Below are 16,214 nucleotides of genomic sequence, written 5' to 3'. Positions count from 1 at the left end.
CAGCCATTCTAAGACTGATCAATAGTCTTAGAATGGGCAGGATGTTGGTGTAGTTGATAAAATGAGAAGCCTGGCTCATTCAGTGAGATTGATTTTTTGCCATAGATTTCACTACTTTATTTTATTCACTAGTTGAATAAAATCTCTTGAGGCTAGTGATCTGGTAAGTTCTCCAGATGACATTAGTTTTAGGATAGTGTGAAAAGTCTATGAGTCTTGTTGGACATGATTCTTTAGGGAGAGGAGGGAGTGTCCAAATGTAATGAGAGGACCTAACACACGTCAAGGATATTTATGGTTCTAAAATATGTTGTATTTTTGCACATTTTGTATATTTGTGTTGTGTATATGTATACTTTTATAGTTTGTGTATTGTAAGTCCATGTCTTTATGTATACTGTATATGCATTTTCTTGTCATAAGTACCTAGTATCCTGGGATTTTGTTTTTAAACCTTATTTTTTTTGGCAGGGACAGTTTCTTGAACCCAGCTTGCAACAATGCAGTAAGAAAGAATGTAATGAGCTCCCTTTCTGCCACGTTACACAAATGAACAACAAATTACTTTTGGATATTAGGTGTTACCTAAAAAAATATTATAATGTAAGTATCCAGAAATTATTCTTCGTAATTTTAAATGCAAGTTTCTAATGGGTTTTCAGTTTTCATATTGTGACAGAAATTACTCATTATTTAATGTGCTTTACAATACCTGAAAGAAAAAGAAAAAATACATTTCCCTATAACTAATATGGTGATTTTTCTTCTCATTACAATTGATCAGTAATCTTAAATTCTAACTTAAAAACCCTTTTCTCATAAATAGTAATAATAAACTTCTTTGCTCTAAATGTCTGATAGATAAGAATATCTTAAGTTTTGCATTTTAAACTAGGTGTCAGCCATATTACAAACATAGTGGGTTTTTTATATTCTAAAATGTTAAGAAAAAGTGAACTGACTCAAATATATTACTGTACTTGGCGAGGGGTGGGAATCTATGAAGTGGGGAGCTGAATAATAACTTTAAAGCAGATATTTTTTCAAGATGTTGTATTATGAACAGCCTACTAATACGAGAAAACCGGCCTTGTCCAAAGGATGTTCTAAAGGATTGTTGAAAAAAAATTACTGCTCTTTCGGTTATTCATCTTTCAGTCTAGCTTTCAAACCCAACACATTACAAGCACAATGGTTTTCACACTGTCCCATAGCGTGTGAAGGGCTGTGTAATGTTGAAATTCAGCTCTTCAGAATTTCAGTAAGGGGTCACAGACAGATTGAAGGAGATATTGCTTAGTTCTTGTGTTCAGTTTATGAAGCTGGAAACAGCTACTTTAATTATCAGAGTATTCAAGTGTCCTGCAACTAACTAGTTTATTTTTTATAGCTCGCAGGCCATCTTAATATAAATTGAAGTATGTTTGATTGTACATTCAGTGAAATATGTGTGTATGTATGTCCCATTTTTCTTTCTGGTAGTAATATGAATATTAAATAGATCATGGGACCGAAGGTAAGAGAATTTGGTATTTTTTTAAACGTTAAGGTTTTTTTAATGGTTGCTGGTTAGGAAAAAATATACTTCTCTGCTACACTTAATATGTTTAATGTGCTCAAAATACAAATACATTTTAAAATAGATATTTCATTTTTAGAGCTATACATAGCCATTGTAGTTCAGATGTTTGGAAGTGTCCTCAAACTTCCAGGTCCTTCAGTTTTTTGGATATGTAATTTCAGGCCTAGCTTTTAGAGTTGGTAAGCACACAATATTCCACTGGAAGCAAATAGATATTTCAGATGCCCTTAATTTCTGAAAAAAGGCCCTTGGTATCTAAAATTGAATGAAGAAAGTGAGACTGCCTTTAACAATATAACTTTGAATAACTACATTGGCAAACTGACATCTCACTTTGTTTAATATTACAGAACGTGTTTACAGAAAATTACAGTAGTAGAAATATTAATATTAGTTATAATTGATAAGTAATATTACATTTTTGGATTGTTTAAAAAATTTGTATATTGTGTATTGATACACTGATAAGTTTCCTAGTAACAGATAGTTTCTGAACTTGTAAATAAGAATTTTAAGATCCTGTTTTTAGAAGGAGCCCAATAGATCCTTAAAGTGTTAAATTTAGTCACTTCTTTAGAAGGTGAAGACGTTGGTAGGTATTTTAATTGGGTAAAATTACATCCAGATTTCAGATCTCATGTTAAGCAGAAAGAATAGCTATTGTAACTCTGTCTGTCCATGTTGGTAATATCTCAGTATAGGCATGTTCCCCATCATTATACAATCAGGTAATGAGCAATGACACCTTGCAATTTGATTTTAAACAACAACAAAACTTAATTGCAAGGTTCATTATATTCTGCCTTTTTTAATATCGTGTTCCATGGTCCATACAAATGGTGATTGAATAAAAGTTCATACTGGGCTCCCTCTAATGGAAGTTACAGCAATGTAATAATGAGTGTTTTGAATATAGATAGGTCTGCTGGTAGGTATATATGGTGTTAGATGAGTTTGGTGTTAGATTTATTTATTATTTGGACTATATTTTGGAGGTTAAAAAGAGTTATATGAATAGCTAGGTGTCGTGATAAATCTTTAGGACTTAGGGGGATGACTGTACTTTCAGATCTGACTTCTGAATGAGATGATCTATTTAGTCTTGAAAAAGGAACTCTCATTGAATTGGAATAACAGATAGGCAGGTGCCATGAGCATTGGTTCTCTTCCACCTAGTACTTATACTAGTTGTGGAACAGCTGGAGTTGAAAATTTTCAAATGGATTTTGGGCTAATAGATACATAATCTTATAAACTACAACAACACACATGGGAGTAGTTGAGGAGAAGAAACAGTATGAGCAAAACATTTGATTAATCTTTTTGATACTATGTATAGCAGACCCCTATAGGAAAGACTGCCCTTCAGACGGACGCGTATACATTTAAAATAGGAAAATTAAATTGTTTAATTTGTATCTCTGTATTTTGTTTTGTATGGTAAACATTGCTTTGTTTGTCTGTGGGTAAAACTGTACATATTACTGAAGTATAAGCATGTGGGAAAGGAGCCTTTTATTGTAATCAAAAAATATAGTTAGCTACATTTTAGGTAGGCAGCTGTGCCAAGTTTTATAATTTCTTACAACATGGTCAAAAATCTTTTGAAACGAGTGAGAATCTTTTTCTGTTTATTACAGTGTGCTTTGAATCAGGTTTTAAGGGTTAAGACTATTCATTTTTTCCCCTTTATTCTATCAGAATGCCTTAAATTTATCAAACTCGACTTTACTAGGTACAAAATCTACTTGCCCACCGTTATGACAGTGCTCATAAATAGCTACCAATTTACTTGTTTGTCTTTTTTTGTCTTTTTAAAATTTTTTTTATAAAAAGATGCATAATGTAGGAGGGCAAATCAAAATTTGCAAGACTGCTGTAGTTTCTTCTGTTTTAAAAAACACATCCACCTTTGTGTAAAACACTGTCCTTTGTTCAGGAGACCAGTCTTGTTCCATTTAAAAATGAATTTTTATGAGCTGCACAAATAACATATTCATCATGTTTCCAACAGTTATGAATTGCTTAATAATATTAATGTATACAAATCTTAATCATCTTCCTTACTTTTTTGAAACTGCAAATATAGTATTTTTAAAGATGACATCCAGAGATTTTGGTTTCTTTTCAGTGGTTCATTATTCTTTTGAAAGATCGATCTTGGTTTTTTAAATTCTGCAGCAGAAGAGCAAATAGACGAAAAAGAGAGAGAGAAACACTAGCTAATCTAAATTGGGAAATGAAGAGGGCTTTTTTAAGCATGAAAATTTCATCATCTTGTCAGCTGGCAGAATGCCTGCTGTGTGGATTCACAAAGGCTAAGAATTACACTTTCATGAAATTTTCCTCACTAACTGCCCTGGTTAATTTGAAAGATAACCCACTGTTCTAATTCATTCCTCAATTGGGCGGTGCAGGTTTTATCTTTGATCTGACAAAGCATTTGTGTTAATCGTTTTGGCCCTCTACTAGACACTCTTGGGATTGTGCTTTTACAATAAATGTGTCTGTGATAGCTCTTTAGTCTATTATACTTACAATAGATCCATAGAACTGGTAATTAATTCTGTACTGCTTTGGAAATGGGAAAGAATAGGTGTAGTTCTGTCAAGTGCTGCTGGGAAGTTTGTTTAGCTAGTTCATTTTTGAAGTGTTACCCTCAGCCATCAATGAAACATCCATTTTAGACAGAGGCCAGGATTGAAATACATAGCCATAAATGGGTTAACTCACCCAACTTTTACATGGTAGAGGGGAATTGCTTGATTTCTGGTGTTATACTGAAAATTGTAACAGATTTATCACTTCAATATTCATTTTTTAAAAAGAAATTCAAGGGGTGGGGGAATAAGGGGTTAGCTTATTAGATTGACTTAAAAAAACCCTCACACACCTTTCAATCCATAAGAAAACTGCAGAAACTAATAGTCATGAAAACTGCAGAAACTAATAGTCATGATTAGCACTCCATATACTTTCTTGTGATGGTTAATAAGAGAAAGCAGGATTACTAATTTAATATCCAGAAATATATCCAAAAAATGTGTGTAAAAACAAGTCTGCTTTGCATATGATATCAAAGTTCACCTTTCACTGAGTAGACTCTCGATGAAAAACTATCGTCACATAATTATGGTATTATTTTACTCATTCTTTTAATGTGCATTTGCGCCACACTAGCAGCGTGTTGTCTTTTGAGACAGAATTAGATATGCATGCTGTTAATGCACAATTACCTGATAGAGCCTGTTACAGTGTATGTATTTTTTTAATACAAATGCATAAACATGTAAATAAGCCTTAACATAAAATATAAGAAAAAGCCCTTTAGCAAATCTTAAGTCAGTCTGGATTTTGAGGGGGGAGGGAAACAGGGTTGTGTTTTATTTTATAGCCTTTTCTCCCTGGACTACTGTAACCTAAAGACAGAAGCGAGTTTGAAGGCTATTGAACACTGCTAAATAACTTTGTACTGTTCTGCTGTGAAAATTCAGTGTTCAATAGCCCTCAAAATTTCTCATTTCTTACCTGTGGTGGGGTGGTCTAGTGCTTGCACATTAGGTCACAATATAAAAGCATGTTGGGACGCTAGTTCAGGCTCTCTTGAATGAATTTTTTGTACACATGGCTATTTTGGTTATTGCATATATCCTTGTTTTTGCATTGATATTAAGTGCATTTAAAAAGGTTAAAGCTTTTTCAACAAATAGCATTAGAAGAGGTTAAAAAAAAGCATGTAAACATTGGGATAGCAGGACATATCCACATAACAGAACAAAGATATAACAAGTCTGGTTGTGAACCTGGAATCTCTTACACTGCAATCAAGTGTATTGCCAACAAGCCACAGGTGTACACCCCATGAGCAGGTAAAAATATGATTGTAAGGCACAAGGTGACTTCTGCAACCATGCACTCCCAAAATCCATCTGTTGTAGTTTTAGGGGTTTTTTAATACTGGTTTTCTTCCTTGTTGCATTCTTTTCCTATTTTAACAACAGTCACTATATTTTAACACTTGATAATTTATGCATAAGAAAACGGAAGAAATTAAGGAATCATTTTAAGAAGTATGATTTAATGGTAGTTAAAAATTGCTGTCCAATAGGACTAGTGATTTCTTTTGGATAAATATGGTATGTACAATGTATAAATGGGTTTTTGAGCATTTTCTGGAGTTTGAAATTATATAACTGATCTCATCTTGTGAAGTGAAATGATTACTTATGAGCACTGGAAGTTTCCAAGTCAAGTCAGAACTGAAAACAGTTGCAGTGCAAAAGAAAATGTTTTAAAAAACAAACAAAAAATGAAAACCCTAATGTAGTTTCACTTGTGCTTTTAAAGAATCCAAGAATGTAAAGAGAATTTCTGACTAACATCTCAAAATATTTTCTTGTGTTGCCAGCATCTTCTTGATTAAAAGCTAAGTTTCATTTGGAACTCTGTCTCAGAACCCAGAAGATAGACAGGACAGTCTTGGTTTAATGAGGGAACATAAAGATCAGTAAACATATGGTAATTGCATTGTAGCCCAAACAGTTTTCTGTCTTCTCTAGCCTCACTTATGCTCACTGTATAGTACAGAATTAAATTCTTTGGGATGATTTGCAGGTATCCATGCCAGGCATCAGTGTCTTTTAGTTAAAGTTGGTTCATTGTTTCTGTAGCTCATTGCCATCAAGAAACATGCCTTCAAGAGGCTTACCACTCTCTTCTTCAATAATAGAGTTAAACTTTGCTCATTGGGTTTTAGTAGTCAAGCTCAAGATGTTTCTATTTTATCAGTGCTTGAATGAAATGAGCCTGGTGTGTTCATAACTTCTGTTATTCAGACTGGGAGAAGCTTGGCTAGAAAATAGCGTGCATCTGTTGTCTTTGTCACCGACTGTAGATATAATGAAAATAAGATACATTTCCAAGGAGCTATTCTGCTTCATCTTTGAAAAATCTTCACAACAAATATTCTTCTTCCCCTGCTTTCCTAGTAGAAGTAATAATGATCTTTCAGGTTTACTAGCACCCAGAATAGTTTTGCATGAGTAATTTGATGCCATAACAGGAAAATTGACCTCCATAGTTTCCTCTCTAGGTATAGGAATGTAAAAACTCGCTACCATAATCCTTAATTTGCTACAAGCCATACTCTAGTAACATAAAGCCAACACTCAGCTCCTGCACAGGGCAGCAATCTAAACCTCTCATTCAGTTGGTGAAGCATGGACAACTCACTGTAATATAGTAAAGTTAGTTGGTCACTGATAAAAAAACAACATATACTTACGGCTATCATCAGATAGAAAAGTGTTGGTCCCTGTATTTTATTATCATTCAGTAAGAGTATGCACTTGGGTATTGATTCATTCAAAGATTTTCAATTAGTTTAAATAGGACTTGGGAAAGAAGCCAGTATTCTATGAATATTTTGGTCTTCTACTCTTTTAGGCTATTCTGCTTCTAGAAATCTCTGTCATAAAGTTCTTGAAAGCCTGTACATAGTAGGAAGCGAACTAATTAAAAACAGCTCATCCAACTGTCCCCTGGTTCTTTGGGTTTGAAAAAGATAAAATTAATACTGACCCTAAGGATTCTAATTTGGTAAGGCTACTGTTCTCTGATCCTACTAAGATATCCAGAAAAGGTATTAAGCATATCTTTCGCTTTTTGTTTTTCCAAGATGGTAAGTAATATATATTCTTTAAAAACAGAACAAATAGACAAGGAAACTATAGATAAATTTTGTTTTTCCATGCTTTGGGGACACATACAGGAGCATCTTTCAGAGCATACAGGAACATCTTTCAGGAGCATCTTCTTTCTTCCAGCAGATTAAGAGCAGTCTTGAACCAGAATTTTTCTCCCTTTTTTTTCCCACAGATAGTCATACAAACTCCTGTTTCCTTTAAGCAGTTCTCTGTGATATAACATCTTTTTTTGCTAGCATCTGAAACATGTATTATACTCACAACTTTTAATTTGTTGGTTTGTGTAAAATCCAGCAACATACTTCTGTAATGAAATGACTGACATATAACTGTGGGGAAGCAGCTTCAACATCCAGAGAGACCTCAGCATCTGCAAGGTCTTTGGTTCAGAGAGGTCCTCAAAAATTACGTAGAATATGAAAGGGGAAAAAAGTATGTTTCTAAATCAAGGGGTTCCTTTTGTCCATTTAACTTTAGACTTGCTCTCAGTTTTCATTTAGACTGCTTAAAGTAGAGGTCAGGGTTCAAGCCCTGAAGTGAGAAACACATCAATTGCATAACTCAGAGGATATTGCTCATCTCCTGAGAAAACATTATACTTAGCTTGACTGAGTTCCCAAAACAGATTCCAAAGGCTGTAGAACAATTTTTACCAAAAACTTTTTCTCTCTCCTTTTTACCATCGCTAATGGAAAGGGGTCTAGAAAAGATAACCATCATGGAGCAAGCAATTCACAAACTTGTCTATTGATGCCGCATAGGCAACCCCACTGGTTAATGTTCTCAAGTTCTGAAATGACCCAGTAATTCAAAGCTGTGTGCAACCTGAAATACCTCCACAGGCTCATGGAAGCCTGTCTTTTGAAAGTGAGCACTAGTATTGATTCTAGAAGTTTTATAGCTATAGATTTATATGAACTTCTTTCAACTTGGCCAGTATTGTGAGGTTCCTTTCTCATGTTTTAATGCTGTTGTTCTACTGAACTATATACCACAGTAGAACTCTACTTTTCACATTATTGATTATGTTCGAGTTCTTCCTACTCGTGATTATAGCTCTCAGGCAATGTGGTCTCTCTATTCTATGAGCTATTCTGATAAATGGCTGATCATGTGAAAAGATGAGCAAGTGTAAGTAGTTGTAGAATGTCTCTCTTTCATATTTGTTTACACTTAGGAAAAACAGGACAAAACTGATACAGGTTTGGATTCTCTGAAATAAAAAGAAGTGTCCTTTGAGTGTATTCCTGCCTAAAGAAAGTTGCACAGAAATTGTCCTGATATTCCCCTTAAGCATCTATAGAAGCTGAGGATGGTGATGACCTTGATAGATTTAACAAAGTGGGTCTGTCATGAAAGAACTTTTACATTTGTTTTCTTGTGTTTTTACTTTGAAATTGGGATTAGAATCAATAAGAAATGCTACAAAGTTTCCTTGTTCTGGAAAGTGGCAATGTTCTTTGTTGGATATACATAGATTAGACTTTAAGAGGGGCTACCTTGCTTCAAGTATTTAGGGAGAGAACTGATGTTTATGTCTGTTCTTAGACCCAAAATACAGGCTTTGTATATAGAATTTTTTCTTAAGAGTAATCTGAGATGCTTGTAGTTTTGAATCTACATGTGCCAGACATCAACCAAGAATAGCATTTTATACATCGGATCTTGGTGTTCCTTGGGAAAGAATTCTCAAATATTAAGAGCAGTCGGACTGCCTTGAATCGCCTTCAGACTGCATTTTTCTAATGGGACATAAGTGATGTGTGGAACAAGCTGACCCATCTGTCTTTCTGAGTTGTTGCACTGACTACACCATTTTCACCATGCACTAAAATGTACTTCTTGGTTATGTGTGAAAGTTGAGTCAGAACTGGCAACTTTACCTCTCTGCAGGAACATCTTTGGGTATTCCACAATGACAAGCTGGTGTTGAAGACTCCAGAATCTTTATTATCAAAGGTCACCTTCTCTATCCCCCATCTCCATCGGGCTGTCAAAAAAATCATTACTTAAACAGGATGTTAATAGAGCATGAAAGGACTGGGGCCCCAACAGATCAATACAAGGACTGAAGTTTGATTCAAGTTCTTACCTGGAATGCCAAAAACTCCGTTTATCCAAATTTTTATCTGCGCTAATGAAGCATGTTATGCATTTGAGTGAATGTTTCCTCCCATTTTAATTTATTATTGTACTCCTCGGGGGCAGGCAGTATAAAAAAAAAACCCAGTTTAAGGCCCAGAGAATAAATCAGTACAAGTTTTAATGTAGCTTGCATTTTATTGGATCTAATTTAATGTTAGCTTTATTTTACTAAGTATGCATGAGTGGCATAGTCTTGAATCTGTTGCTGTTCTTCACCTGTTGCTACTTGATGACGTTTATTTTTATCTTGCACTTTTTTGAATCACCACATGACCTAGGCAGCCTCACTGTTGAAATGTACAGATTTCCTATATGGAGTTTAAATCAAATTTTGAAAATGTGTGGTGCCTTAAAGAACCTTATTTTCCTAAGAAAACCATTTACAAGGACTATACCATAAATTCACTATCAATATTGGTAAAGGGTGTGCTACACAAAAAAAAATTCTTTGTTCATGGAAAGAATCTGTGGTTATATAGAAGACATCATTTTGCTTTTCCTCAGCTCTAATTCAAAGCATCCCAGCTTTTTTAAACAGGATTGGAAAACCTTGGCTACTTTTCACCCCAAATATTTTAACAAAAGGATAATTTTATGTAATAGTGTTCTCAATAGAACATTTTCAGAACTAAAAATCAAGGAATATTGAATTCTTGCATACATTTGTCCATTTAACACATTCAGTCAACAGTGACCTTATTGGGTGGGAAAGAACAATGGATCAAGTAGAGATTTTGAAAAGTATCTTGATTGACTCTTCTTCCTGAATCCAGCTTTATGAAATAGCCTTTCATTCTTTAGTTGTTTCTTTGGCAGAATGGTCCTTAAAGCCTCAGAGGGAGGAGTAAAATATCAACAAAGAAGCAACAAAATCTTGTTCCATCACCTATTTAATTAAGCATCCCTTTTTTTCTTCCCTCCTTGTCCAACTTGTCACAACCACACCCCTGCTGCAAGAACCGGTAGATATACACTTGTCAGTGGGAGAAATTTTGTTATAATTGGCTTTTCCTTCACTAATAAATATGTGGTAGGAAGAGTCCTCACCTGCTTTGTTTTGATGGAAAATTTAATAGGAATGCCCTTGTTCAGATATGTACATTTAACATTTTTCATAATTTTTTATTTGTTAGTGTTTTCCTGGTTTAGCTGAGTAGGCAAGAGATGTTACTTTGAGAACAGTCATTAGTTATTTTTTATTATTTTAATTGCTATATTTTGAAAAGTTCTTGGCTTTGGAAGAGTTATCTGAAAGCACAAGATAGGAGGTGGAGTCAAGTGGAAGTGTTTCCTCATCAACTCTGCAGTCAGCCTCCGTTTCTCTGAGTGCAAGGCAACCCAGCTGTGAGGATTGCTGGCCATACTCATCAGAGAGAGAGAGAGAGAGAAATTATCAAGTAAGACAAAATTCCTCTCTATCAGTTCTATCCTCTACGCAAATTCAGCCTTCTGAGTTCCCATACGTGAGAGTGTAACTTAATTTCCAAATTACATGATGAAAGCACATCTGTCCCAAAATTAATACCTCTTGAGAATATCATAATTGTATATACTGAAAATAATTAGTATCTGTAATTTGCAAGTCATAAATGTCTAATTTTTAGCGAAGTTGTTTGTTTCCATTTAAGATAAATTCTCAATTTAAGATCCAGAGCAACATTTGTATGTACTACAAAGGGGCCAAAATTGATTTTAAAAAACACAAAGAAGAGCAAGTAAAATAGGTTACATTACATTCTATTGTAGACTAGAACGTCCCATTTTTTTAAACCGTTTTGTGGCTTCTTTTATAAAACATTTAATAGATAGTGCCTAATCAGTTTTTCTCTGATTTAAGTCAACTGATGCCCTATAACCTTCAGGAAAACTAGGAGGCACCACATGACATACTCTGATTACTACCTATAAACTGCAGGAAGGATTTTTGGTTGTACATCTTATCCCTAGCGATGAAAAGATTATCAAATACAACTACTTAGTTGCCAGCACTACACGCTGGCTTTTAACTGTGTTGTGGGCAGCATCCTACCTTTTACACGCTACCTTTCCCCCTGTTACACATGCATTACAGTCTTATCTCTCTGAAGGGTTGTGTCCTGGGTTTTGCTGTTCAAGTGGTGAAGGCATTTGCTGAACTTTTCCCCATTGTTCCTCTCCCCAGTCTTAATGGAGTGAAACAAGTGGAGTAAGCTGAAGGTTGAGATGGCTTTTGAAATGAGCTCTTCGTAGTTGGAGCACATTGGGAATTTTACAGTATTATTTCTTCTAACTTGTAACTGATGCAGTTCCATGGGAAACGGTCCAGATTCTGAATGGTTTATTTGAAAACCTTCTTCTACATCAGCATGACCTCACCATAAGATATGTTCTTGGAAAAACTGCAGCAAGGAAAATGTTCAGATCCATCCCTTTCAGCTCCCAGAAAATGCCAAACCAAACCATTATTGCCTGCTAAGAATGTGTCAGCAGTGATCCCAGAATTCCCTGCAGTCCATGTTCTACTCAGCTCATTCCATAAGGTGAAAAACTGGGGCAGTTCAATCCATTTCTTTGTCACTCAAAATGACGCTCTAACCAGTGAACAATTATTTATGGAGAAGCAGAATAAGATTGTAAGATTGTAATTAAAAAAAATAGAAAAGCTGAAATATTTGTTTCTTGTCTAGGAAAGCCTCTACGGGCCCATCTACTAGGGAAGAAAGTCATTTTTTTCTAACATTATACCCATTTCAGATTTATGTGAAAAGGGCCCATTTTTTTCTAGAGCAAGATGTAAATCTGGAACACAGGGCAAGCCAGTTGACCTAATTTTCATTTCAGTCTAGTGAGTATGACTGCAAAAGCCTAATTCATTTTGACTTTAGATAAATCAGTACAAAGAGAATATACTAGAGAAGCTTGGATCTCCACACACAGCTTTTCTTCATTCCATCTGTAATTTTGAGAGTTGGTAAGAATCATCAAAACCATCTGGAAGCAATCAAGCACCAGCTAGAGCTTATGAGCCTTTAGGCACTGCCTTTTCAGTAGTAAAGTTCTTACATTTTATTGAGTTTCTTAAGAAAAAATGGATCAGGAAGGGTTTAGGTCACCCATAAAGAAATTGAAGGGATCAATGAAATAGATGAAATTCAAAATAGATCCTACTTTCATTATCACTGTAGTGTTTGCAGGAAATAATCCAATTGTGGTAGACCTGGCAGAAATGTATTGGTAGATTTCAGTTCTACTCCAGTACAGAAATCTTTCTGCTGTCAAAGAAATTTACCTTTTTTGTACCTAGAGGATGCTCTCAGGCTACCGTTAATTGTAGTAGCCTAGCTGTGAAATCGCATCTTCTTTTTTTTTTTAGAAGAGAGCATTATCGGAACATTGTTGCTTTCAGAAAGTGATGCAGTATATCTTTTCTGTATGTTGGACATTTGGGGACACAGTAAGCATTGTAAAAGGTTTCCAGATCTCCTCCCAGAAAATCCTCTAATAAGAGTGGAAAATCCTCCAATAAGATGGGCTCAGGAGGTTCCTCATTCAAGTGTTTGAGGTATCATAGACCCAAGTGTCATCTTTTCATGTTAATCTGCAGCATCTGTGGCTGCTGATCTATTGTGTAGGGAAACCCATGTAATCCGCGTAATTGCCATGGGTACAATGACATATAAAAGAATTTCACTTATTACAGATATTTTACATCTCCAGCAAGCCATGCCAAAGAAAACAATAGTAATTTGATGTCTCGAATAATTGGATCTTTTCTTATCAAGAAAGATGGGAAAGTCCTGACCTGACTGGACACCAGCTTTTCTAGAATGGAAAGTCTCCTTGGATGGTGAAATGAAATACCATATTTTCTTGCATATATCTCACACCTTTCCTGAAAATATAAGCCCCTCCAAAATTGGGGCACACGTATCAAGCAGAGAAGCTGATTTTCTGTCTTGGAAAGAAGCACACTGTTTTGATTCCTGCTCCACAGCACAACATCTGTTGTATTATTATTCTTGATGTTCTGCTAATAACATTTCTTAGGGCAATTTTGCCTCCTGCCAGCTGCTCCTGGTCTCTCCTCCTATTTCACAACCTTGGAGACTCTTTAGTTCTTTTTAAAATCATGTATCTAGCCAGGGAGGCCAGCCTTCAGCAACAGTTAAGCTCTAGGTAAACAGGAAATGGAAGGTGATTTGGCTGAAGATTAGCTGCTTTCTGCAGCCATGACTGGAAAAATCTTTCTTCTTCATTCTATCTTTCAAAAATAAGGTGTGTATTATATGCTGGGGTATGCTGTGTGCAAGAAAGCATGGCATGCGTCAAGAATAGAAAATGTCTACTGTTGACTTCTAGACAGTGGGGCCAGGTTAGTATTAGGGCCTTTGAACAAGACATTTATGGAGCTGGTCATAGCCAGCTTCCATCTTATGGAGGGTGCAAGAGAATCAATAGTTCTCATCCAAAAGAGCAAAGTACTTACAAAGCCATTCTGTTTCAATGTTTCTAGTTGTGACAACAGCTAATGAGAAATCTCGCAAAAGAAACACACTAATCCAAGCCACAGCAGCTAAATTAGTTTGGTCATAAATCATACTCCTCCATGAATTTGCACTCTGGAGTCGCCAGAATATCTGGCTATACTCCAGAGGTAGAGTCTCTAAGAAGCTTGCTTTCTTCAAAAACCAGGCACCATTACAGGAGAGAGGGGTGTTTTCTTTCTTAACAGCAAAAAGACAAAGTATGGCAAAAAGAAAAACAGTTTGCAAGCCACCCTAGATGTTGTGGACATGGCTTGCTGGTTAATGGTGGATGGCAATATTCATAATGCTTCCTTTGAAAAAGTACAGACCTGTCGGGAACCCTAGCAACCAGCCCAGCCTGGGCTAACTGTCTAGGCAGCTATACCTGCCTTGTGTCTCTAGCTGAAAAACTCTGCCCCAGCTAGTTAACTGTCTGGCTTCCTGATTGGCTGCTGGGAGCTCAGTCCCCATTTAGTGTGATGGCAGCTTGCAGGCCAACCAACAGTTCTGACCCTGATCTGCCTTGGCAAGCTTCCTGGTCCTTGTTTCTATGGTTTTCCTTGTTCCTAACCCTGGCTTTGCCTCTGGTCCTGGACTCCTGTGGATCTGTTTCTGTTTCCTGACTCTGGTTGTCTCTGGTCTCAGACTTGGTACCTTGGACTTGTAATTTAGCATCTGGACTTGGTAACTCAACACCCTGGCCTGTGTTGTGGACTCTGTCCCTGGATTTCTCTTTTGGATGTGTTAATTTGGCTCCTGAACACTGACCTAGTCCCCGATCCCTGCCTTCCCTCAGCAAAGCCATTAGGCAAGACTACCTATGACCTGGTCCATTACAGAGACCAAAGTGAAGGACCTATCTTTTAGAAGGAGTGGAGTTGTCCAGTGCCAGAACACCATTTGAGGACAACTCTGCTACTTTTGTGTATAAAGCCTGACACCTAAATGAAAATACAGTGCAGTAGTCAATAAACTTTTGCATTGAGAAGTTCAGCCCCACAATCCTCTTTCTAGATCGTTACAACCACCCTAAAAAAAATTGCCTTGATTATGGAAGTTCTGACTACCTTGACATCCCACATTGGCACATAAACACCATGGGTTTTGACTGGCATGTTAAGAGGCTCAAACTGATTCCCAAGGATCTCCCAGTAACATTTCCTGTCAGGAGCCACCTCAGCTCATCTCGGGCACATGTGATCCTTCAATTCCTCTTTCTTGTCAAATCCCTTCATGGACTCTTCTTGTAAGGTCATTCTGTAATAAGAGGTAGCTTGGTAGCTCTTCATAAGAGGCAGTAGAAGAGGTTGTCTGGACTAAGCAGGAATTATCACTAACAATTACTTCCTAAATATGAAAAAGAAGAGGGTGATGATCCATCTTAGATGATACTGTAAGACCAACACATTCAAATGCAAACTGAAATTTAGTTTGGTCCCACTGGTCTTGATATCCCACTCCCTGGACTTGGGACTGTGCCTAAAATACCTGGCTCATGCCCTCCAAATTTCATGGATCAGAAGATTCCTTTTTCAAAGGCTTAGCACCCAACTGAAAGAGCATTGTATATGCTACATGTAAAGAGTGTGGAAAAGGTCTGTGTTAAAACCAACTGGATAAGGAAAAACTTGGTCCCATTTCTTCTGTACAGTCATTGCTGCAAGTATTGACATCCTCCTAAAGTAGCCTGTTTGGTCAGAGATAACTGGTTCCAGAAAGATCTGGGCCCTTCTCATTATTCTCCAAATAGATTTTTGGACACTGACCATAAAAGAGAGGAAGTAGTAAAAATACTAACTGGTTTTATAAAGTTATTGAGTTTTCACTTTCAGTTTCTGTCAGAAATTGCATTTGCTTGGAAGATGGTCCAAATAGTGGTCCCAAAACAGATTGATATAATTTGACTCTAGCCCATAATCAGTGGAGCTAAACTTTAACTTGTGGCAAAATCAAACCTTTCTTTCAGTAGCCTATCATAGAAACTGCACCAAGGTTCCATTGCATTACAGAGGTAAATGAAAACTCAGTGGCATATTTATCTGCTAGATATGCTTTGACATCTTGGCTAAATACGGATATTCAAAAAACTTGGGGTGGGAGTCATCTAAGTTTCCTGCTTAACTCTAAGCTCCCTAGGTTTGGTCAAGAGCGAACAGAACACACATTTGCCCCTGCGTGGTGGCGATGTCATGCAGGCTGCATGCACTGGTCAACTGGTGGCACTCGTGGGTGCTGGTGGGCAGGTGGCACTCTCAGCAGCCAGGCCACTCCTAACTG

The 16,214-nt window shown here is 36.4% G+C and overlaps 1 protein-coding gene across 1 annotated transcript in view; it reads left to right on the top strand.

Annotated features, from left to right (window-relative positions):
- The window catches only part of POLA1 (DNA polymerase alpha 1, catalytic subunit), a 304,797-nt gene that overhangs the window by 145,230 nt on the left and 143,353 nt on the right, over window positions 1–16,214 (top strand). The window contains exon 34 of the mRNA XM_090062006.1: window positions 472–603. Within this exon, the coding sequence (XP_089918132.1) occupies window positions 472–603 (132 nt within the window). The remainder of the gene's footprint in view (window positions 1–471; window positions 604–16,214) is intronic.

Source organism: Crocodylus siamensis, chromosome 1 (assembly GCF_052110815.1).
Source record: "Crocodylus siamensis isolate JL-2025a chromosome 1, ASM5211081v1, whole genome shotgun sequence".
In the NCBI taxonomy this organism is placed as follows: domain Eukaryota; kingdom Metazoa; phylum Chordata; order Crocodylia; family Crocodylidae; genus Crocodylus; species Crocodylus siamensis.
The sequence above is the reverse complement of the archived record's forward strand: the minus strand, read 5'-3'. Positions and strand labels throughout refer to the sequence as shown.